The 24,510-nt window shown below is 41.0% G+C and overlaps 1 protein-coding gene across 50 annotated transcripts in view; it reads left to right on the top strand.

The window, feature by feature from the left end:
- The first annotated feature begins 8,583 nt into the window (after window positions 1-8,583).
- Window positions 8,584-24,510, top strand: part of TTN (titin) — a 273,051-nt gene continuing 257,124 nt past the window's right edge. For all 50 annotated transcript variants that reach the window (XM_070070523.1, XM_070070550.1, XM_070070524.1 and 47 more), the window contains exons 1-10: window positions 8,584-8,939; window positions 11,039-11,142; window positions 13,359-13,562; window positions 15,405-15,692; window positions 16,141-16,226; window positions 16,319-16,563; window positions 20,690-21,020; window positions 21,720-21,872; window positions 22,451-22,588; window positions 23,739-23,870. In XM_070070523.1, coding sequence (XP_069926624.1) covers window positions 11,052-11,142; window positions 13,359-13,562; window positions 15,405-15,692; window positions 16,141-16,226; window positions 16,319-16,563; window positions 20,690-21,020; window positions 21,720-21,872; window positions 22,451-22,588; window positions 23,739-23,870 — 1,668 coding nt within the window. In that variant the 5' untranslated portion in view covers window positions 8,584-8,939; window positions 11,039-11,051. The remainder of the gene's footprint in view (window positions 8,940-11,038; window positions 11,143-13,358; window positions 13,563-15,404; window positions 15,693-16,140; window positions 16,227-16,318; window positions 16,564-20,689; window positions 21,021-21,719; window positions 21,873-22,450; window positions 22,589-23,738; window positions 23,871-24,510) is intronic.

The following is a 24,510-nucleotide window of genomic DNA, read 5'->3' on the forward strand; positions in this document are numbered from 1 at the left end:
ATGGTTGTGATATTTTATTATGTTCTTTTTACTTCGGAGATTTATTTTACATGATATAAGATGCCTTCTTCTGAATAAATACCCAGTTAAGCCAGTTCCATTATGAACCAAACCATTATAGATGAATTTATAGTGTTCTCTCTCAGATGTTCATTTGATTGAAATTGAAATGGAAAGCTGGAACTGTATCCTGTTATGCTGCTGCTCTGTTCTGTGGGTTGATTGAGAAATGACTCATTATCTTTAAGAGTTTTTAACAAAGTTCACCTTCTCTGGGTTAAAGTTTTCTGCCTTTTCTGACTGGCCTAACCACAATATCATGACTTTACACTTAAAAAGCAATTTTTATTTTTGAAATTAAATCCAGCTCCATTTGATACATGTGCTCAGGAATTGTAGGATACTGGTGTTAGAATGGGCCTTAGACAGATTTCCTAAACAGCACTCTGGCCTCAGAATCAGCCCTTAAGGCATTCGGATCTGGCTGAAGAGCCCATGAGAGTATTTTAGGCATGGAAAGCCAAGACACTCTGGCCAAAAAAAAAAAAAAAAAATTTAAATCTAAATGAAAGATCTCTGTGAGTGAGATCCCAGTGGAAAGAATGGGCCATCAAAGAAGGAGGTACCTTTCTCTGAAGGGAGGAGAGAACTTCCACTTTGACTATGACCTTGTCTAAATATGATCAGAGTCGGTGAATTTAAAAGGCCTCCATAGCCTTGGCAACCCATGACAAGAGCCTAGGGTGATTACTGACACCATAAACAAGAGTGTCAATTGTTGTACAATGTAAATTAATGCTACAACTAGTACTCAAACAGTACTTTACACTTTGTGTTTCTGTGTTGGTGCAAACTGTTGAAATCATTACTTAATATATACTAAATTGATCTTCTGTTTATAAAGATAATTGAAAATGAATCTTGATGTGAATGGAATGGGAGAGGGGAGGGTTGCGAGTGGGAAGGAAGCTATGGGGGGGGAAAAGCCACTGTAATCCAAAAGCTGTACTTCGGAAATTTATATTTATTAAATAAAAGTAAAAAAAAAAAGAAATTTAAAAAAAAGAGAATGGGCCTTAGAGGGGCCAGCTCTGTGGCGCAGTAGCTTATTCCTCTGCCTGCAGTGCTAGCATCCCATATGGGTGCCGGTTCTAGTCCTGGCTGCTCCACTTCCAGTGCAGCTCTCGCTATGGCCTGGGAAAACAGTGGAGGATGGCCCAAGTCCTTCGGCCCCTGCACCCACGTGGGAGACCAGGAAGAAGTGCCTGGCTTCTGGCTTCAGATTGGCACATCTCTGGCCATATCCAGCCATAGCAGCCATTTGGGGAATGAACCAATGGAAGGAAGACCTTTTTCTCTGTCTCTCCCTCTCATTGTCTGTTACTCTAACTCTCAAATAAAATAAACAAAATCTTTAAGAGGACAAAAAAAAAAAATGGGCCTTAGATAGGAGAAAGTATCTGCCTTTTGCTCATGTGTAGAAGAGGCAGGCAAGCGCCCTGAGGAAGTTCCACATGAAGGGCATATGTGCCCCATGAATGCTGGAGCCCGCTGCTGCATGACAAGGCTGAAGGCACCCGTTACTCGTGGTTTTCGGTAAGCTTATGGCACAAATGGGCTTTGAAGAGAAAGCAGAGTCGTGTGTTGATGTTTGTACCAGCCCAAACATGTTGACTAGATCTTGCATCTGTTTCTAAGACTTATTTAAAGACTCTAAAGGATAATAGTTGGTACCGGGTCTGAATAGACATGCCCCTACTAACAGAAAGGCAGGGGATTAGTCGGTGTCAGCATTTGATCTTGAAGGTTCTGGGGATCAGAAATCTGTGCAGATCACTAAAATAAATCCAGCAGGGTACAACTTGTTTACACAGTAGATCCTAAACATTCGAATAGTGAGCAATTTTCATTTTGACATGTTATGAATAACCCTATAGAAACATGGCAGTTAATTTTGAGGAAGTATGAATTTGAATCATGTGTCTAATAAAGCAGTCCATGAAAGATAATTCCTTCCCTAACAAGTCAGCCTATGGCATATCAGAGACACATGAATGTAAGGCTTTTTTCTCTAATGGTGCCACATAGAATTAACATTAAATGATAGGGAAAAAAAGTTCTAGGAATTTCTTACAAGAACCTTAAACTGGAAACAACTTAATGCCTACCAATAGCGTGTATTGTACACAACATAACAGACTATTAGAAAGCTCTTTAAAAAATAGGAATAATGGTGAGAGACATCTTGCCTTACCAGAAATTACAACTCACTACCAAACTGCAGCAATCAAACTCCAGAATGTTGGCACAAAAAGTAAACAAAATCAAAAGTTCAAAAATACATTCCAGTAATTATAGGAACACTATACATCAGGGGTTAAAATTCCACTTGGGATGCCTATTGGAGTGCTTGGGTTTGAATCCCAGCTCCACTTCCAATTCCAGCTTCCCACCAATGTGCACCCAGGGAGGCAGAAAATGATGGCTCAAGTTCTTGGGTCCCCGCCACCCTCATAGGAGAGCTGGATTGAGTTCTGGCTCCTGGCTTTAGCCTGTCCCTACCCTGGCTATTTTGAGCATTTGGGGAAATGAACCAGATCTTGTTCTCCCTACGTCTTTCTCTCTCTCTGTCTCTGACTTTCAAAATAAAATAGAATGAAAATAAATCCAATAAATCCTACCTGTGGTATAGTCTGGAATCTCACTACCATTCTGAATTTTAAACTACAAGTCATATTTTCTTAGCTCTTCATGTAGTTGCATTAAGTCAGTTGCCTATTAGGGTATGCCCTTAACTTTTATTAAAAACTTCTATTAGAAAATCCGTACATAAATTAGATCATGTAGCTATACTGTTTAAGACTTTATACTCTGTATATCCCTAACTACTCCTTCTATAAAGTTGGTCAGGATACCTTTTTTTTAATTCAGTATGAGAAAGACTGCACTTCCCAGGGAACTGCTAAGCTTCCCTGTCTGTCTGGAGAATTACGACTCTCCTCCCCACCCTTATGTTTTAACTTTCATTAAGCTCACTGTTAAACCTAAAGATTAACTGCAGCAAATGTAATTACCTTCTTGGTTGTAACTTCATGTTTTTCTTTGACAGTGTTTAATTTTCTATTTTATTTCTGTCTACTCTAGAATTTACTCTTTATTTCCATTGTTCTTTTATCTATGCTCCGTGCTTCTGCTGAAATGCCTGGCCTTGTTGTGTGGAAAGCACCCACCGCACGCTGTCTTCCATGTGAGGAGTTCTGCCTTTGTCTCACCCTGCATGGCTCTCCTGCCTCTCTGCATTCCTGAGCGCTTACATTCTCTTATCGTCTTGGCTCTTGCCTTTTACTGTCTCTCCTTGCACTGTCACATAGCTGTCTTCTCTTTTCAACCAGTATCCAGTAAAGGGTCTCACATTATCTACAGCCCTCGTAGTTCGTGATTCATGGAAGACACTCAAAAGTCACTTAGGAAGGAAAGAAAGGCGGAAGAGGAGAAGAGAGGGAGGAAGGAAGAAAGGAATGGAAGTCTGCGCATGATGTTAAAAGTGCAAGCTGCCCTTAGGGAAGAAAGGGGTAAGGAAGCAGTCTATGGAAAATGGGAGAATTTACCCAGCAATGAAGGAAACTGCCTGACCTGCTCTAGCTTAAGAGAATTTTTTATTGTTGTCTCTATGCAAGTAGTTCAGTCATAGTTAGGGCAAGAAGTACACACATCACGAAAGCTTGGCTGAAGAGAATTTAACCAAGGGACAAAGTGTAGACAGGGTTCATAAAAATTAATGAACATGCTCAAGAGCCCTGGATGTAGCAACAGCACATAGTCCCCAGCTAAAAACCCCGGGGAAAGGAGCAGTTCCTGGAACCAGGGAGAACACCCATTGGAGAAGGGTCCCTGACAAGAACATAGCCACAAATAGAGGAAGGCCATGGTCAAGGAGGGAATGAAAGGACTGAAGGCCTCTCAGACCTGCATTTCCCACCGGCTGAGCCTTAGCAGAAGCCAGATGGCAAGGGCAGATCCCACAGGAGTCAGCCTCCCAATGGCACAGAGGGGTGGTAGGAATGTGTGGTGAGGACGCAATAAGGGAATAGGGTAGCACCCACACCTTGCTTTCACAGGAAGGGCTTGCTCAAAAAGGATTCTATACTCATGATTAGGTGAGAAAATGGGGAAAGGATTTGATTAGGAATTTGAAATAGATAGCAAAGAACTCAAGGTAAAATAGTTTGTCTCTCCAACAGACACCCAAAAGCTTCACAAATTCAATATAAACATAAACCATCATCTCGGACTCAAAGGGGCTTTAAATGTTTCCAAGTTTGCCTTTGTTTTTTGAGATCGTAGAGATGTTTTCAGGTTCACTATTACATTTTTGTCTCATACAGGATCATCCCTGTTATATCAAACATATTAAATTATCTTTTTTTCTAAAGATTTATTTATATGAGAGGCAGAGTTACAGAAAGAGAGGGAGAGACAGAGATAGAGGTCCTCCATCCACTGGTTCACTCCCATATGGTTGCAATGGCCAGAGCTGCGCCGATCTGAAGATAAGAGCCAAGAGCTTCTTCCAGGTCTCCCATGTGGGTGCAGGGACACAAGCACTTGGGCCATCTTCTTCCTTCCCAGGCCACAGCAAAGAGCTGGATGGGAAGTGGAGCATCCAGGACTCGAACCGGCACCCATGTGGGATGCCAATGTTGCAGGTGGAGGCCCAATCTACCATGCCACAGCACTGGTCCCCAATTATCTCATGTTAATGTAATCAATTAGTTGACATGTCTTCCTTTGCAGATATTTAATGAACATGCAATATTTTTATTTTTATATTTTTTATTTCAGAGAAAAACTTATTTTTCAGCTCCCAAAAGTATTTTTGCCCCTGGAAGAACCCATAATCCCTGGGTGCTGTGCCTGCTGTAGGTCCTGAGAATGAGAGCCCTGCTGCCTCCTTCAGCATGCGGAAGCTCATTAGTTACAGCAATAGGACCTCCAGGGAGCATCAGCTGCTGGTTGGATCTGATCTGCTCTATGGCTTCCTCTGCCAGGCTTCCAGAAACCCATTTATTTCTCCCTTAAGACTCCAGTATTTCTGCAGCTTTGCTTTAATCCACATATAAATGTCTTGTCACCGTCTGAGGTCCTTTGGGGAAGGACATGACCTGTGTTTCTCTAAGCTCACTTTAGGGTTTCTCAAAGTGAGAAGCCCAAAACACTTAGAAAACACTGTCCTGGATATCCAACCAGGTAGTTAGATGATTGATCAAATCAATATTACCAAAAGTACAAATTTTTGTCTTTGTGTCATACTTGGAAGCAGAAAAAAAAAAAAATGACAGGCATAGCATGTCTCGTTCTCACTGTCCTGGGCACTGGCACATTCATTCTGTCATTTAATCATCCTAACAACTCTTTGAAGTGGATATTATGATCCCCAATTTACAACTGATAAATCTGAGACTCAGAGATTCAATTGAGTTACCTCAACTCACGTAGGGTGGGAGTGAAGTTCCCCATGTCCCTGGGGTCAGTGCTGCTTAGAAAGTCAAGGCTTTAACTCTCAGATCTTTCTTGTGTTGGTATAAAAGCATCCTCTGTGTCTGAAATAATCTGTGGTCTTTTTATTTAATAAAGTTGACAATCAGAAAAGGTTCTAGAACTCTGAAATAATATTTTTGTATTGTGGTATTAAATGTGTTAGTAACTATTAATACACTGGTAAGTAGTTGTGAAAATCAATGAACCTGAACATGCTACTAAAGCAAGTATAACTAGAAGTAGAAAAAATAACTGACCAAACACCTTCTCTTCAATTTTAAGTAGTAATTTCTTGCCTCCCATGTTCCCAGTATAGCTTTGCCTCTCTTTATTACTCAAGGAACACAGAGATGCATTAGAACAAGTTGTTGGGCAGCACATTCTTCCCTTCTTGAATTTGTATAAAAATAGCTCCTAACTAAGCCTATATTTCAGCTTTGAAATATTTTATGAGTGGAAAGTCTTTTATAGACATTATTTTACTAGAATCTATTGTGCTTACTAAAATGTAAACTCCTGGAAGGCAGAGAATTTTGTCTGTTGTATATATTACTAGAGTCCCAGTGCCTGAACTGCATTTAACACAATAAGAATACACAAACAGATTTTAGTTATAAGAGGCAATAAGTTTACTCTTTTCTCTCAAAAAGGACTCTTGCATTAGCTTTGAAAACTGTAGGCACTTTTGAAATGACTCCTAGAAAGTCCTCTTGTTGGTGATTGCTTCTTTATAGTATTATTAGCAGTCTGGCAGCAACAATTATGTAGGTAGTTACTGCCTGAGTTTTGTACGTGTTCTAGTCTTGGTCTCAGTCACAGATTAAAAAATGTATTCATGCAAATCATGATTTCCAACAGCACAGAAAGCATAGCCATTTTCTCTTACATACTCTAGCCATCATCTAGCACAATGCCTGGCACATAGCCAGCACTCGATGGATATATGTTGAGTCAATAAACAACCAATGGATACTTATTGAGTCTATAACAATGATAGAACTCATAATCAGAAAACTTGAGCGCAGTGTTCAGCACTGAGTGTGTACTTATTAAACATTTATGGCACTGTGTTGAGTATAATGCTCCAAGAGAGCACACCACCATGCATTCCAGAGCTAAGTGCGCTGTATATGTGAATTATCAGCTGTTTGGGATTATCTCTGAGGCTCCTCCCCACTGTTAGGGAGGTAAATTGAGATCTTACCGCATCGGCAAACTTCCCAAATCTGTGTAGTATTTGGTTTCCACTGGGCTAGCTTACTAAATTACAACTGCAGCATATTTGCTTTAAAAAGTTATGCCTACCACGATACCGTATACTTCCTTTACTATTCACTAGCCCGGTAATAAGGCGTCTTTCCGGAGCAGCATATTGGTTGTTCAACAACTGGTCTTTTCTCTCCTCCTCTGATCATGTCCTTTCTTCCTTCTTTTCTTAACTCTGAATGCCATGCAAGGATGTAAATACTTAACAGCCAGGATCTTGACAACACTGAAGGTTTAGAAAAGTTCATCAACAGTGAATAGACAAACAGCACCGAAGGACAGACACTCCACTTAGTTTATAACATATGATCTGCCTTCCTGGCTCTTGACTGCCCTGTATTATACTAGGTCAACATAACACAACCTGCAGGATTCCATCTATTTATTCTCTCCGGTTCCTGAAAGAATTAAAGTGTTTTACTTTAGTTCCAACAACATACACATTACTGTGTTTCACATTAAGCCAGATGAGTCTAAAAGTGTACATACACATGCATGCCACACACACAAACATGTCCATGAATACATTTGCAATAGCCAATTGGTGAGCACTTGAAACAGAAAGGGCACATTACACTTCTGTTACTCTGTCTTGTGATTGACAGGTTGCCTGTGACACCAGTCTCTTATTGGGTATAATTTTCAAAGCATATAACAAAAAACAAATTGTTTTAGAACAAAGCAATGAAACAGAATCATCCTGGCAGATGCAATCTATAAGGCAAGGGCAGAATGATGCTGCCAGTTCAGATACCGCCATTTGATAAAGGATACAAATACTTAAATATGGTGTCATCTTGTCCATGCGCTGGTTGTCAGTAAATTGAAGCTCTGCTGCATGCTTGCAAATTATGTAATTATAAGATAGGAAATATTCAGAAAGTTGCAAAGTCTAATGCATGGCCAAATTTTTCTATAATGGAATATTTTAATCACAAAGATTTAATTAAATTTTGAAATTTTAGTTTATTTTGCTGATAAAGTCTTTTTCCATTATCAACAACAAAACTTTCTTCCTTCTAAGAAGAGTTTAACAAATCTCTCTACTGAGCCATTATAAAGATATTTTGTATACTCTTTTGTATTTGAAATATCTCTTGCTTGAAATTAAATTCAGTCCTGAAATAGCAACTATATCATCTCCTAACCACTTCCCATTAGTAACAGCAAACTCCAGAGATTAGTAAAGCAGCATGCATGTGCCCAGGGAAAGAACCCCATGGATGACTTAAACCTAAGACTTGGCTGCTCAGTGAAGAATAGCATATGCATATTTGAAAATATTAATGTCACACACAAATTAAATCTGAAAGTGAAATCATTGAATTACACAGATTAAATTTAAATGTGGTTCAGATTTTCCCTTTGTACACTGTTTCTTATAGAGCCATGGATTCAGTTCATTAATACTGGTTTAACTCTCCCCAAAGTACAAGTGGGTTCTGGAAAATGCAGACGATAGTAAAAAAGAACTCTCTTCAATGCTAAGGTTTGTAGCAACCAATTCTTCAAAAAAGATGAAGACTAATGCATGAGATACCTTTCTCATCTGTGTCGTGATTGACAGGTCCTTTTGGTTGGTTCTGTGGGGGTGGGGAACAGCAGTAGGGGCTGGCTCACAGAGCAGAGGCCTCAGGTTTGGACTGTTTGATAGGACTGCCCACAGTGCATTCGTGGTCCCATCTTCTACTCAGACCCTCATTGTCAGATTCTAACATTGGTGACAAATGCTCTTCTCTAAGCCTCCACCCGTTACTCTTTAAATACAGTTCTGTTTCCTTGCTAAAGGCTCTTCTGCGGTGCTAAATTTAGCCCTGCCAATCAGAAGAACAGGTGGTGTGTGACACTACCAAATAGGTCCTCTCCCATCATGCTTTTCGGAGAACCAATCAATCCAGGGCCCTGCCCTAAGGATATGGGGCTGTCAGCAGATCTGGCGAATATAAGGGCCAGCCAGACTCTGGCTCTTGAGCAGTCGTGCATTCCCAGCCTCGCCTCGGGTGTAGGGATTGCAGGTTTAGAGGCTCACCGATTCATGTCAGAGATGGTCGAACCAACCAACTCTACATAGGACGTCGTTTCAGAAGCTGCCTTGGGCTTAGTCCCACCCTTTTTAGGCACTCTTGAGAAATCAGGTGAGCCCGTCTTTTCTTATTCTAACAGTAGCTACTTTCTTCTTGTTCTTGTGTGTTACCTGCCTATGTAGAAGTGTCTGTGTAACTGCTTGTTGCTGGAGCGGACCTAGTGTTTGAATCTGCTGGGTAAAGTCTACTTTAAAACGTGTGAAGTTTTTAAAACGTTCAATGCTTCCGCGCACCAGCACAGCAGGTGATTGAAATTCTTTAAATACCCTTAATATTGTAAAAGTTCAGGTCTGAAATGTTTCCTTCTTTTGTAGAGTCTTTTTGTCTGTTGAGAATGTTCAAGGTTATATTACTCAGTGATAAAGTGAGGCACACCAAGAATAGCTCTGATAAAACGCGTGTGGTATCAGCTACACCCCATGACTTTTTAAGGGAATCAACTGCTAAGGTATCAGATGCAGCACAGTGACAGAACACTTGCCGGCTGTCACTCAACACTCGAGAGTTTATTTTAGGAGCATGACATTTTAGATGCATGCCTTCTGCCCTAATTAGACAAAGGCCTCTGAGCAGCAAGTGCTAAAGCAACAACATTTACCTATACAATAGGAATATAAGACCAATTTAGGCCAGTTAATTGTGACATATTTAGAGATTTGGAATACAGCTGTGAATTTGTTGCCTGAAATATTCGGTACCTCATTTTGCATTTTAATTCCACTCACAAATATATTATATAAATATTGATGCAAAGAAGGGTAAGAAATAATGTTTAAAGGCTTTTAATTTCTAAGTACACTTTGAGTTTTTCCATCTTTCTGGAATGAGATTGCTAATTGTAGATGCATGTAAATACATCGACATATAATTAAACATTATCTAAAAACGGCATTTTAGAAGATGTGCTAACTTGTAGACAAGAAAAATTAGACACAAAATGTCGTTCATCTTCAAAATAATATGCTACGAAAGCAGTTCTTCACAAAAGTTTCACGAGAAAACTCTTGGAGAGTTTGTGAATTTTCCAAATATAAATTTTATCTCAGAAAATGCTGTTTTCATTTGCTTTTTGAATTAGGTAAAAAGTTACAATAAGGCACAGCTGCACACTAGAAAGTTTTAGTGAACACAGGATTTTAAGAAAAACAATAAAGCAATTAACAATTGATAAATTGTCTTTATTTTAGAATGGCGGCTAGTCACATTGAATGATTTGGTATTTATGCACCAGAAATTGTCATATAACCTCTCTAAAACCAATACACTAAGTGCTTTCTTCTGCTTAACCAATGAACTTGGCTGAAATGTTAAATTCACCTCTTGGATGGCAACTATTTTACATTACAAAGGCAGAGGTCTTTGCACTTCTCTGCCTTACTGCCCTGCCTCACATGTTTCAGGGTTTGCAGGTCGTCCCAAATTAGGAACTCAAGCCACCATTTTTCTTTCAGATCTGTAATAAGTTTTGGTCTGCTAACTTTTTTTCTGAATATTTTCTTTAGCAGTAACAACATTTATTGCACAGTTACCATATGAAGAAACATTTAGAAGCAGCACTGTATCCTGCTACAAGAGTTTGCATAACTGGATAAGGCTTGCCAAAGCTTTTCTCTCAGGAAAAGAATTGCAAAGTTCACATTTTTTATTTTGATGATTCTTTTATGTAAGCTGATAATGCCTGGATCAACATTAACTTTATAAAATTAGAATGAGTGAAGAATTTAAGGAAGAAGGAAAAATTTTTTAAATAATTCTCTTCCCTATTAAGCCAATACAGCAATTCATTTTGCATTTTCCACACCTCTTGTTTCCTTAATTACCCTTCACTACTGTGCATTATCCAGTTCTCCCTTTTTTTAAATCTCTCATCCCAATTCTCTACTATTGGGAACACTGAATGTTCTCTTTGACCTTTAGGGGACACCTCCTTGCTGTGTTTGGCTTAAAAAAAAAAAAAAAAGAATGCCAGTTGCCCACAGACATTTTTACTTAGATTTCTCATCCACTCAGAGGGCAAAGGTTCAAATTCAAGCCACAAAGGGGATGATCTATGCATGACATGGGGAGGAACCTGAGCCTCTGCCATCTTCACATAGCGGCAGAGTGGCCACCATCTGTGACATCCTCTGTTCTTTTCTGTTCCCTTTCAGAGTGCCTAAAAAGATGACCACTCAAGCACCGACGTTTACGCAGCCGTTACAAAGTGTTGTGGTACTGGAGGGTAGTGCCGCAACCTTTGAGGCTCACGTTAGTGGTAAGCTCTCACCTGCCTGCTTCTGCTTCATTCCTTGGCTTCTTCTCCAGCTGTAGGACTTGGCACCACCTTTAAGCCTGGCTTTTACTTTGTAAAATTGGTCCAGCAGTAGGGAAAGGTTAGCTTAAGGGTATACTGTTCACAGAGTACTGACAAAATCTGACAATATAATGGCTTGAAAATGTTTTATTCATAATGATGATTTCACAAAAATAATTAGCATTGGGTTGAAATCACTGTCAGAATCTAGCAGCTAAGTAGGACCGTATTCGGTCATTTTGTATTTGGGTTCAACTTCAGAGCTAGACTAGAAGCCAAGAACTCTAGGCTATCAAAGACCAGCCAAGGGACTATGGGGTAGGGAGTCTGGACTGAGTGTTTTGTGCCCCTGAATTTGAGTTGTTTTATGTGGGAAATAGTGCATCCAGCTTTCTTCAAAGGCAGTATTGAGTTAAATACTAATTATTCTATTCCTTTATTTCTAGTCTTTATTAGCTGATTCTAGGCAACTAAAAGACTTAGCAATTATCTTGAAATGAGAACAAGAAATAATATATGCCTCTCTCGTGTCTACATCCAAAGGAAGCAAACATTGACTCTAGAATTTTATTTGTAGTTAAATGATTTTAATTTTAAAAATAAAACATCTCTAGCCACAAAGGAAAAGAGCAGCTGTATCTCTTCTTATACCTTGTTTTCCCTCTTTGTAACTCAGTTTATGGGTGGTTCCAGAAAATGCATGATTTTTAGGACCTGTCAATTTGTGAAAAAATGAGGGCAGTCTATGAACTATATTGTAAATAATTTCAAAATTGTTTAATCAATACTGCATCCTTCCACAGACATGTAACTGCCTTGTAAGATTATATGGGTTAACCAAAAGTTATGCTCTATCTTTAATTTTGTGCATCTCTGTGTTGCACGGACCCTTTTTTCCTTCATTGTATGACTTGTAATAAAGAGATAAAATAAGATTTCTCCCTCTTCTTTCCTTTTCTATTTCATACACCAATTTTACTCATAACTGGATAACACTTTACACTGCACAGAGAGACCAAGCCCATCCTCCTGATGCATGACAGACGTACTGACTTCCAGATAGTTCTCTCATTCATCCTGTACTGAGTACACAGTAGCTTCTGAGCTGAGCCGAGCACGTGCGGCCTCACAGGGAACGGGCCTGCTGTGGAGCAGTGAGTCTGGCCTCTTCATAGTGCCTTGCTTCTTCACACAGTGTGCTCAGAAATTCTTTGCAAAGCACCTTAAGACCTTCAGTGGTATTCTACCCATGAGTTTAATACCCATGAATTAGGATAATAAACTATTCACTCAGCCGTCGTGGGAGACGGGTTAGTGAAAGACAACAAAATAAACTTTCAGTTGTCTTCGTGCCCTAGCTTGAGGAAATAGAGTGACAGCCTTGGTGCCGAATGCCCAATAACCACGCTCTGAACGTGCCTCAGACCTTCTGATTGCCCAGAGCTTTGATACACCTAAAATGTCAAATATGAACATAGAGCTCTTCAGGCTGCCATCTACAGTGGGAGGAGAGAATTTGGGATTCCGATTCTGAGTAGTTCTAGAACACTAGGTTTGGCTTAGTCACTGCTCATCTGAGAAAGTAACTCTCCCCATCACAGTATTTCTTACTGATGGCACTTGTGTGAGCAGAGAGGCTCAGGAGCACGGTGCCCCATAACCACATAGCAGGGAGATGAGTGTGCCCTTCTGGGCGTGTCAGGTAGGACTGTTAGACCCCACCACGGTCTCTGTTCCTCATTTGTTTTCAAAGTGGACACCAGTCCTTTTTCTGCCAAAGTTTTCTTGGCTCTTCATGTTTGTAAATCCCTTTGAGGACTGCAATGATGTCTGTTAAGTTGCATCAGAGGGAGTGCTGGGCATGAGGGTGGGAAGTGGACACCCGTGTGCCTCTGCTAGCTGAGGGACCCCGGGGAAATTATCAAGCTGCTCTTGGCCTCAGCTTCCTGCCTTATACGTGGAAGGCATTGGCCTCTGCTCGTACCCGCAGGCCTTCCTGATGGCCTGCAGGTCAATATTTCTGTCCCGAGACTGTCAGGTTGTCATCATCATGACAATCTGGATATTCCAATATGGATAGCTGTCACGGGTGAGCACAGGCAGTGAGTAGACTGGGAAGAGCAGGGGACTTGGCGGTGCCCACTCATCTGTCGGCATGGCCTGTTCTTCTCCTCCAGGTTTCCCAGTTCCTGAGGTGAGCTGGTTTAGGGATGGCCAGGTGATTTCCACTTCCACGCTGCCCGGCGTGCAGATCTCCTTTAGCGATGGCCGCGCTAAACTGACGATCCCCGCCGTGACTAAAGCCAACAGTGGACGCTACTCCCTGAGAGCCACCAATGGATCTGGACAAGCGACTAGTACTGCTGAGCTTCTCGTGACAGGTATGAATGCACAGAGGGCCCTGCCCGCCCTCTGCTCCTGCCGCACGCAGCAGCAAGTCTAGGAAGAGCTAGGAGCACAGTTAGCATAGCTCCACCCCCAGAAGGGGGCCCATGGGTGGCTGATTTTGTAACAAAGCTGTTTGTGCAACTTAATGTCGCTCGGAATACAGCACTAAAGTGGCTGAGAATCAGTTTCTCCATATGCACATTAAATATTCAAAAGTATATTAAGGAAATACAAAAGCCATTTTCCTCAGCAAGTAGCATTTGTATTTTGTTTATAGTCCTTGTAAAGAATAAGATACAGTGTGTGTGTGTGTGTGTGTGTGCGCGCGCGCGTGCGCATGCGCGTGCCTCACACACACGTCTCTAGGAACTTGTCCAAATGGTTCCTGAAGCAGGTGGTCCGTAGACCACCCCCCATGCAAGAAACGCTAAAAATTGTACAACAAACAGACCCAGGAAAAGGCAAGTGCTTATTATTCAAATGGGTGATAGTTTCCCCAGAAAAGTTATCACCAGTCTTAGTAGACTGCATTGTTTTTCTTCATCTTTTATGACATGGTTAAGACACTAGAATATACATGATTTTTACATATTACATAACAAGGTCTTATATGAACTGGGTACATTCATCCAATTTATCCAATAAGCTACATTGTCAACAATGTGTGCCACCGTAGGGCTAGAATTGTCCACAACAGAAGGCACACCAGGTAGCGTCAGGTCTGAACTTCTGCATGCAGCCGTACGACTCGGAGACAGGAAGAGTGCAGGCTTGGCAGCATCTGCTGTTGTTTATTACTCAAAATCATGTCAAACTTAATCCCATTCACTCTCCTCATTCATCTCATAAAAAATTTCTTTCAACATAATTAACCAAGATAAAAATCCCTTTCTGTAGCATAATTAACATGAAATCATGTCATTATTGGGATTAACATTTTAAATTGAAGTAAATATTTGGGTTATTTGAATACCGATCAAGTTAGAGAAGATTTGGTTTTTTTTTTTTAATGAAATAAAAATTTAATTATTCTGTAAGTCACAGGTGCACCCATCCTACCAACCACTGGCATTCATTTTAATGCAACTTGCTGAAATGTGCAAATTCGCCTTAATGCATCAATACGGGAGGAAATGCCAGAAAGATCCCTATAAATGTTATAAGAGGATCTAGGCTTTTTCTCTAAAATGACAACAAAATGTGATGGCCTAGATCTTCTAAGCAAAGCAAAGCAAATGAACTAAATATGGTGGCTGGAGAGACTTCTCCATTACCTGGCCCACTGATGCTGCCATCTGCTGAGTGAGCAGGGTTCAAGGACCGTGGAAGGTCTTTGGAACAGTGAGTCGCTGCCTGGTTTGGAGTAAGAGTTGTGACTGTTTAAAAATACCCCGCTGGGGCCGGCGCCATGGCTCAATAGGCTAATCCTCCGCCTTGCGGCGCCGGCACACCGGGTTCTAGTCCCGGTTGGGGCGCCGGATTCTGTCCCGGTTGCCCCTCTTCCAGGCCAGCTCTCTGCTGTGGCCAGGGAGTGCAGTGGAGGATGGCCCAGGTGCTTGGGCCCTGCACCCCATGGGAGACCAGGATAAGTACCTGGCTCCTGCCTTTGCATCAGAGCGATGTGCCGGCCGTAGCACGCCGGCCGCGGCGGCCATTGGAGGGTGAACCAACGGCAAAGGAAGACCTTTCTCTCTGTCTCTTTCTCTCTCACTGTCCACTCTGCCTGTCAAAAAAAAAAAAAAAAAAAATTAAAAAAAAAAAAACTAAAAAAAAAAAAACCACCCCACTGGAAGGGCACGGGCATCTAGTCTGACTTCCTTCTCTTCTCCCTGCAGCAGAGACAGCGCCACCCAACTTTGTTCAACGACTGCAGAGCATGACCGTGAGACAAGGAAGCCAAGTGCGACTCCAAGTGAGAGTGACTGGAATCCCTACACCTGTGGTGAAGTTCTATCGGGACGGAGCCGAAATCCAGAGCTCCCTTGATTTCCAAATTTCACAAGAAGGCGACCTCTACAGCTTACTGATTGCGGAAGCGTACCCCGAGGACTCCGGAACCTATTCAGTAAATGCCACCAATAGCGTTGGAAGAGCTACTTCGACTGCCGAATTGCTGGTTCAAGGTATGTGCTGGAGGCTGAGGAAGAGGGAGAAGAGAGAGGGATGCCTGGAACCCACCGGCAGCCCTTTACAGCCCTGGAGAGGCTGTACAGTAAAAGACAGCCATGTAAAAGTGTCTCTGATTTTAAGCAGGAGCTTTGTACTGAAGCAGTCTGCACTCACCCCGTTATAACCTGGGTGGTGTTTCAACTAGGCAGGCGATCTGTATTTCCAAGTGACCAGCAAATAATGGAATTTATTTTAAAATGGTCCTAAGTAAATTCTTATCGAACAATGAACATTTTTATATTTAAACCGAATCTATATTCACGTGAAATCCAAGATTTCTTGTATTTTTCTCCATTGGAACACCTAGAAAATCATATTGACATATAGTCCAAATGAACAGAATCTCTTTTTAAAATGGGTACTTTGGCTCACCCATCCTAAATATTGTTTCTCCTGCTATAGGTGAAGAAGTAGTACCCGCTAAAAGGACAAAGACAATTGTTTCGACTGCTCAGATTTCAGAAACAAGACAAACCCGAATTGAAAAGGTATTTTCAGACTGTCGTGTTTTGAGCATTTCAGTCTTGTTACTTCCCTGGCTAGTTCTCCTCAATGTGGACTCTGTTTTATTTTGTTACAGAAGATTGAAGCCCACTTTGACGCCAGATCAATCGCAACAGTTGAGATGGTGGTAGACGGTGCCACCGGGCAACAGCTGCCACATAAAACACCACCCAGGATCCCTCCAAAGCCAAAGTCAAGGTCTCCAACTCCACCGTCCATTGCCGCCAAAGCACAGCTGGCTCGACAGCAGTCCCCGTCGCCAATCAGACACTCCCCTTCCCCGGTCAGACACGTGCGGGCACCGACCCCATCTCCTGTCAGGTGAGTCTTCTTAAAGAGATCAGATGGTTACGCATTTTCAGAGAAGGTTTCATGCAAACAACAACAAAAAATGTAGCATGTGATAAAGGAGGTGAACCAAGATGTTACTGAATATGGTTTTCAGAAATCCCCACTGTTCGGAGGTGAAATGAAGAACATTATAAACTTTAATTGAATTCTTATCTATATTCTATTTACTAAGTAGCTGTTTTAGAGGCCAAAAAATAGCAGTGAAATGAGAAGAGCTCAGGACTTAGAGTTGAATCTTGGTAGTGGTTTCATCTAGGGCAATACTTACAGTAAAATGATCACTCCTACACCTTGATCACTTCTCCACTGGACATTTGATTGGAAATACCTATATATTATCCCACTAAATACTCAAAATATCTAATAATTGTTATCACTAATACTGTTAATAAGTAACTAAAGCAGGTTTTTTGAGGCCTTGTTTGGATCAACTGTAACTTAAAGAATTTCAGTAAAATGATCTCAAGGTGTGTTGGGAAGACTCAATGAGACAGTGTGTTGCAAATAATTTTATAAATGTTCTTGTACTCAGGTAATAAGTGAAACCTTCAAAATAATGCATGTTCTTATCATATTTTATATGGAAAGTAAAATCAATTTTAGGCCTAGTTAATTTAGAGATACAAGGGTACTTTAAAAAGCTTGTCAAAAAATTAAATTAAAAGATGTCTATTTTGGTGCAAAGGTGTTGAAATCCAATCATAGTTGCTCATAAAAATATGCATTTTCATGAACCACAGAAATGATATAATCGAGTATAGATTCTCCACAGCCAATTTGAAACTTTGGGATTTAGTTTAATGCTAAGAAGTTTTAATATGAATTGAAGCGTGAAAAATTTGAGCAAACAGGAAAGTGTTTCTTGATCAATTTAAAAGAAATAAACAAAAAACAAACGTGGAGAAAGTTCTCCTGACAAGAAAATCTGTAAAGAAACAATAACAAGATAGTTGACTTTAAAAATATTCAAAGTTACTGTGAAATTATTCTAATCACAATGGTATGATATTGGCAAATAAATGGAAGAATACAACAGAGAAGCTGAACAGAGTCTAGAAATCAATCCACAGACAGAGGGAGCCTACTTTTTAATCAAAGTGGTCTTTCAATCCAGATAGTGGAGGGAAGATAAAGAATGCTGGCCCACTTAACTATGTATCTGGAAGAAAGCAAACACAAACCTTTAATTCATGCCATTTATGAAGTGAATCTCAGTTTGATTGGAGACTTAAATTAGAAAATAACAAAAAAGGTCATGAGACCAAACATTGGGAAAACATGGTTGGGAATTTTTGAAGATGGATTTAGACACTCAGTTTCATGAAGACAAAAATGTATGTATGGCAAAAGTAAAGTCATTGCTAGGCCACATAGTGCTTTTGTGAATAAATTCTAAAGGTGCTTCTTGCTCAGATACGCCATTGTCTCTACCATAAAAGCATCATAGTAAACATACAAAGTGTGAAGTGCTGCAGAGGAGGAACAGTGTGTAACTTACACACCTCACGCATACGCTTGGCTAAGACCATACAAACAAGCAAAATGAAAGCAGCAGACCTGGCGGGAATGTTTGCAACACTTGTGATAAACAATGAACTCATGTATCAGGTGCATCAAAACTGAATTTTTAAAGGGAAAATAAAAACAACACCATTGAAAAAAATAAACAAGAGATCCAAACAAGTATTTCACACAAAATGGAATGTAAATATACAATAAAAACATGGAAAAATGCTAGCTTTTTTCCAATATTTATTATTTTGGCCACTTGACTCAAGATGTTGCCAACACTAACAAGAAACTTTACACAGAAACCTCAGTTTAAAAAACCTATCTAGCAATCAAATTTTCAAATTGTGTTCAGTCTCAGGCTAACTACAAGTTTGCACACCACAAAATCACAAGAGGCCAAGATGTGATTCCTGGGGGAGATAACCACCTCACTGTATTTTAGTCCAAGTCAAAGGATCATGGAGAATTGGAGTTTTCCAAATCCCATGGAACATTGTGACTATCTTAGCAGTTCTGAAAGTTCATTAATAACCATCCAAATTATTTGCTTTAAAATAGGAAATAAAAATGCCAATTTGCAGAGAAAGTAATAGTTATCCAAAATAGACTACTTTCCAAAATGTTTCGTAATTTATTTTTGACTTTTGTTGTAGAATAAGGCAAACATACTTCATTGAATAAGGTGCATTGTACCTAGCTGTGACCAGGTAATGATTTTTATTGTAAGTGCAGAAATAAGCACTCTCTTGTAATGACTCAAATTACACTGATTTTCACAGTTATGGGCTTACCTGCAGCCTGCTGCTAATGACTTGTCATGTCTCTAACTCTTTTTTGAATTAAAACCACTTTTCTAGGTATAGTAAGAACAAAGCACACTTGAAATGCACGTCTCTTTGCTTTTCTTCCATTGGCAAATACCCTACATTATTTTAACTTGGTCTTTGTTGTATTTGTAAGGAAATAAGTTCAGAATAGAGCCTGTTCCCTAGATCTCCCTTTAGTTTGATTACCACTTCATTTATAAAATGTAAGTTGATTATCTGAAAAAGAAAAAGAAAAAAATACCTACTTCAAGAAGATGACTAAACATTTCTTCAGGGTACTGGTCAATACTGTAATATACTATTAAGTTAGTTGATAATTTAGAGCAAATACCTACTGTACCCTAGCTTAATTAGAATAATTGTTTCATTTATAATCAATGTAAACTCAGTATCCTATGTGGAGCCAGAGTACATTTATAAATATTTTCTTACACGTGGAATAAGTAAAATGCAATGATAAGGCAATACTACCACCTAGAGGAGAAATATGTAATAAAGCATTTTAAGAATTAAATTAGTTTTGAAACATTTAATTATAAAATAGATGATGAATGCCCATCATTGTTGCTAAAACCCTTTTTTGGCTATTAGTGCTGGAGTTTAGTGCCCATATTCTCTACCTAAGAAGCAAAAAATAAAAACAATCTTGGAAGAAATCACTCTATCAATTTAACAAAAAAAAAAAAACTATAAAAATTCTATGTTTTAAATTAGCCAGACAGCCCCCAAGATAGTCTAAGATGATTTAAAAGAAGTCCTGAGTAAATATGAACGTGGATGTAAACAAGAACAGGAAAATTCTCAAAGCAACCCACAAACACCTTGAACGGAGCAGCAGTTTGCAAAGTGTGTTACTCAGCCACAAGGGCTCTGTACGAAGCTTCGGGAGAAATCTTTCCTGGCCAGGAAGCACCATCATATTGACCTGCTGAGGGCTGTGGAGAATCCAGAGGGAAAATCAGGAAAAGGCTAAACTGGAGTGACTGCAGAAACCTTTCTCCACTCCAACACCTGCTTCATGTTCTTTGGTCCCCAGAATTGACAATCCAGAGAAATTTAGTGTGCGACTCACTGTGTCCTTTCTGGGCTGGTCCTAGCAAATCACCTCTTGGTGTCCTGATTTTTCTTTCTGAGTGTGGAAAATTGGGACAGGGCACAGAATGTTTCTTTAGCTTTTTTAGAATTAAGTGTAAGTCCCTTACAGGGTTACAGCAGATAAGGCTTATTGAGATTTAAAGCAAATGAGTTTCAAGAACATTATTTACTCTCTGAATAGGTTATCTAGACACAGGTTTTATATTTTATTATTTATTTATTCATTTTTGACAGAGTTAGACAGTGAGAGAGAGAGAGAGACAGAGAGACAGGTCCTCCTTCCATTGGTTCACCCCCCAAATGGCCGCCACAGCCAGCGTGCTGCGCTGATCTGAAGCCAGGAGCCAGGTGCTTCCTCCTGGTCTCCCATGTGGGTGCAGGGGCCCAAACACTTGGGTCATCCTGCACTGCCCTCCTGGGCCACAGCAGAGAGCTGGCCTGAAAGAGGAGCAACCAGGACAGAATCTGGCGCCCCGACCGGGACTAGAACCCTGGGTGCCGGCGCCGTAGGCAGAGGATTAGCCTCGTGAGTCGCGGCGCCGGCCAGGCACAGGTTTTACAACTTTGCTTTCACGCACTTCCAGATTCTCACCCATTATTCAAATCCGATGACCCCGGAATTCCTGGCCTTGGCATTCAAACTTCTGCTATTTGGGTTTCAGGTCTGTGTCCCCCGCTGGGAGGATCTCCACGTCCCCCATCAGATCTGTGAAGTCACCGTTACTCGTCCGTAAGACTCAGACAACCACGATGGCCACAGGCCCCGAGGTGCCTCCCCCCTGGAAGCAGGAGGGCTATGTGGCCTCCTCCACTGAGGCCGAGATGAGAGAGACAACGATGACGAGCTCCACTGAGATCAGGAGAGAAGAGAGATGGGAGGGGAGATACGGGCTCCAGGAGCAGGTGACCATCACCGGAGCTGCGGGCGCTGCTGCCGCCGTGTCCACCAGTGCTGCCTTTGCAGCTGGAGCTGTTGCTACTGGTGCTAAAGAGGTACTGGCAGAGCTGCGCCCTCCTTCTGTGGTTCATGGGCTGCTCTGTGAGTTCCTGCTGTGAAGCTCAGCATAGGTTGGAGCAAAATGCCTGCAAACTCAAAAATATAACCCAAGCTGGAGAGCACATTTGAATTTCATGCTCTGTAAAATCATTTTTTTTTTTTTAGTTGGCACAAACATGCTCATCTGTGGGGTTTACATAAACGGTAGGTTGCAATGACACAGACTCTGTCTTGTGGCAATGATCAGTGCTTAGGTCTGAGCACATTTTTCTCTGGATGACTGGGTTTCCATTGTGCCTTAATTTTTTTTTTTTTCAAATGCAGAGTTACAGAGAGGGGGAGAGAGAGGGAGGGAGATCTTCCATCCAGTGGTTCCATCCCCAAACGGCTGCAACAGCTGGAGCTGAGCCAGGCCAAAGCCAGGAGCCTAAACTCCACCTAGGTCTCCTATGTGGGTGTCAGGCATCCACCTACTGCTTGGGCCATCCTCTGCTGCTTTCCCAGGCACACTAGCAGGGAGCTGGGTCAGAAGTGAAGCAGCCAGGACTTGAACCAGTATTCTTGTGGGATGCAGGTGTGGCAGGCAGCAGCTTCACCAGTGGCACCACAATGCCAGCAGCCCTCTCTTGTGCCTTTCTATTTTCTACCAGACGTACCCTTTAACAAAGCAATGTTCTTGGGCACATCCTATCTAGGTGAAACAAGAAGCTGACAAAAGCGCAGCTGTTGCAACTGTTGTTGCTGCTGTTGATATGGCCCGAGTGAGAGAACCCGTTATCAGTGCTGTAGAGCAGACTGCTCAGAGGACAACCACGACTGCCGTGCACATCCAACCTGCTCAGGAACAGGTATGCACCAGGCTGCCCGAGAGCATCCCAGAGCCACATCCTTCCGTGCGTATTCAGGCAGACGCTGTTCACCCAGCTGTGCAAGCTTGGGTCTCACCATAGCCCAGTGCTCAAATCATCTCGAAGACAGCACTGAGCCCGAGATGGCCCAGACTTTTAGAATTGTCTGAGCAAAAGTAGACTGAGCTCCCAAAGGTGTTCCAACCAGTGAAGGACTACTCCTGGCCCAAGCAGGAAAGCTAGAGCCCCGTTGAACCTGGACTTGAGCGGCTCTAGGAGCTGGGCATGGAATCCATTATTTCAGGGCAGCCTTTTCATTTATCTAAGCTTCCCCAAAGGACATTGGCTTTTCCTTTCCTCAAAATAAATGGAACACTTGATTCAAGGCTGAAAAGTGTTATAAATCCAGCATAATTTCCCCTCATATTTGAATAGATTTTCTATTATAGTCCAAAATCACTCCAGCTTTCCTCTTTATCCTCTCTTGTGTGACATTTATGTCTTAGTCCTGATGTATGAGTGTAGCCTTTTATGCAAGGTACATTAAAGTGTTTCCTTCTTTTCTCTATGAAAATCAGGTGAGAAAGGAGGCGGAGAAGATTGCCGTGTCTAAGGTAGTAGTGGCCGCCGATAAAGCCAAAGAACAAGAATTAAAATCAAGAACCAGAGAAATAATTACAACCAAGCAAGAGCAGATGCACATAACTCATGAGCAGGTGAAAATGGTTTTGGATTGGAAATTTGTTGCTGTTTTTACATGTGTCAACACAAATAATAATTTTCACTCTGAAGGGGGTTGTTCCTTGGGTCATCCCCTTGTAGGTGTACATTCCTAGTCCCATAGAGTCACTGAATGCTCCATTGTGTAGCTGGAAGTGACCTCTGTGGCTACACACTAGGGGCAGACAGAGCATCTCACATACATTGACTACGTGCCTGTGGGGAGGGGATTGAAACCAGGAGGGAGAAATAGATATGGAGGTGGGAACAGGGACGATACAAGAGAACACGGAATGCCCTTTGCTTTAAAAAGCTTGCAGCTACTTCCTGGCTGCTTCACAGGACATTTGCCCATGAGTTTGAAACAGGATGGACAGCGTGGCCGTAGGAGGCCAAATGACCAGGAAAAGTGTGAAAGACAGCTCCATGAGTGGAAGGCATTTTGGGATAGATTGGACAAGGTCAGTTGGTAGGACAAGTGGCCAATGGAGCCAAATTTTCAGTTGGGTGATTTGAAAAGAGGAATTCTCAGTTCCTTTTCCGCCCAGAGAGCCTGTGTTTCAGCAGTGAGATATCTGAGAATGGCAAGGAGGCAAAATGGGAAAACTGACCTCACAACACACTTCTTGGGTGTTCAGATTGAAAGAATCCCTTTTGGAGGGTTAAGGAGTTGGAAAATATTTTGTCTAGCATATGCATGAAATTTTTCTCCCCATAATGTCTCAGTTGAAGAAAAGTAAATCTTGGTATTCTAAACCATCACAGTATTTAGGAAAATTTGCAAAACAGTATTGCATAAATGCAGATTATAAATTAGCTGTGATTGATTTTAATATATAAAATAAAATGGTCAGACAAAATTACTTCCTAGGCCCTCCATTCTAACCTATGCTGTAAGATTACCTTTAGAGGATAGAATTAGCATGCAGTAATATTGCCATATATCTATCATTTAAGCAACCTAGTTTATGGCATATGTAGCAAAAGAGCATAGGCATATTGCTGAACATGAAATCGTTTTGTTTAGTGACATCTCTGGAGAAGAGATTTTACTCCTTCAAATTCCTGTTTTATTGTATTTATTAAGCAGTGTTATCCATTAGCAATCAGGAAACAATGAGCTTCTATTTTTATTGTCGATTGCAGCTAAGAAAAGAAACTGAAAAAGCATTTGTACCAAAGGTAGTAATTTCCGCAGCTAAAGCCAAAGAACAAGAAACTAGAATTACTGGAGAAATTACTACAAAACAAGAACAAAAGCAAATAACTCAAGAAACAGTAAGTCCAATTTTGTAAATGCCTTGTAGTTTGTTGACGAATCTCAAATTCCAGACAGCTGCATGTAGCTTGTGACAAAAACCTCAGAATAGAGGAGTTTTGTGTTGTGTATTTTCTTTTTGTTGTTTCTCTGTGTCTATCTATGACGCTGTTTCATGATGGAAATTCTGTTCTCATTGTACTGTTTCCACACGTTGATCAATTCGAGGCAGATTCCCTGTCGATTAGATTGGTATGGGGCACATCTGTGGACTTTCTGGTACACACGGCAGCAGGAGATAGGTTCCACCCCAGGCCATTTAGTCAGTTTTTTCACATACAGTTTGATACCTTAGTCATTGACATTATAACATATGAACTTCATATAGATGGGAAACTTAAAAGTGTGCATTTTCACGCTCAAACACATACACATGTCACAGCCATAAATACTCCAAACAAGTAGCACAATTTTCAGTGAAAAATGCTAACTATCAAAGAATACCAGCACTTTCAGAAAATGCCCTTAATTTCTGGTTGATTTAATAAAAAAAAAAAAAAAAGACCATGAAGTGTTTGCTGAATTTGTGTCAAAGAACAATTTAAGGACAATTTCACCAAAACCCATTTCTCTTTCATCTGTGAAATCAAGCCTTATAAA

Source organism: Oryctolagus cuniculus, chromosome 3 (genome assembly GCF_964237555.1).
Source record: "Oryctolagus cuniculus chromosome 3, mOryCun1.1, whole genome shotgun sequence".
NCBI classification, from domain to species: domain Eukaryota; kingdom Metazoa; phylum Chordata; class Mammalia; order Lagomorpha; family Leporidae; genus Oryctolagus; species Oryctolagus cuniculus.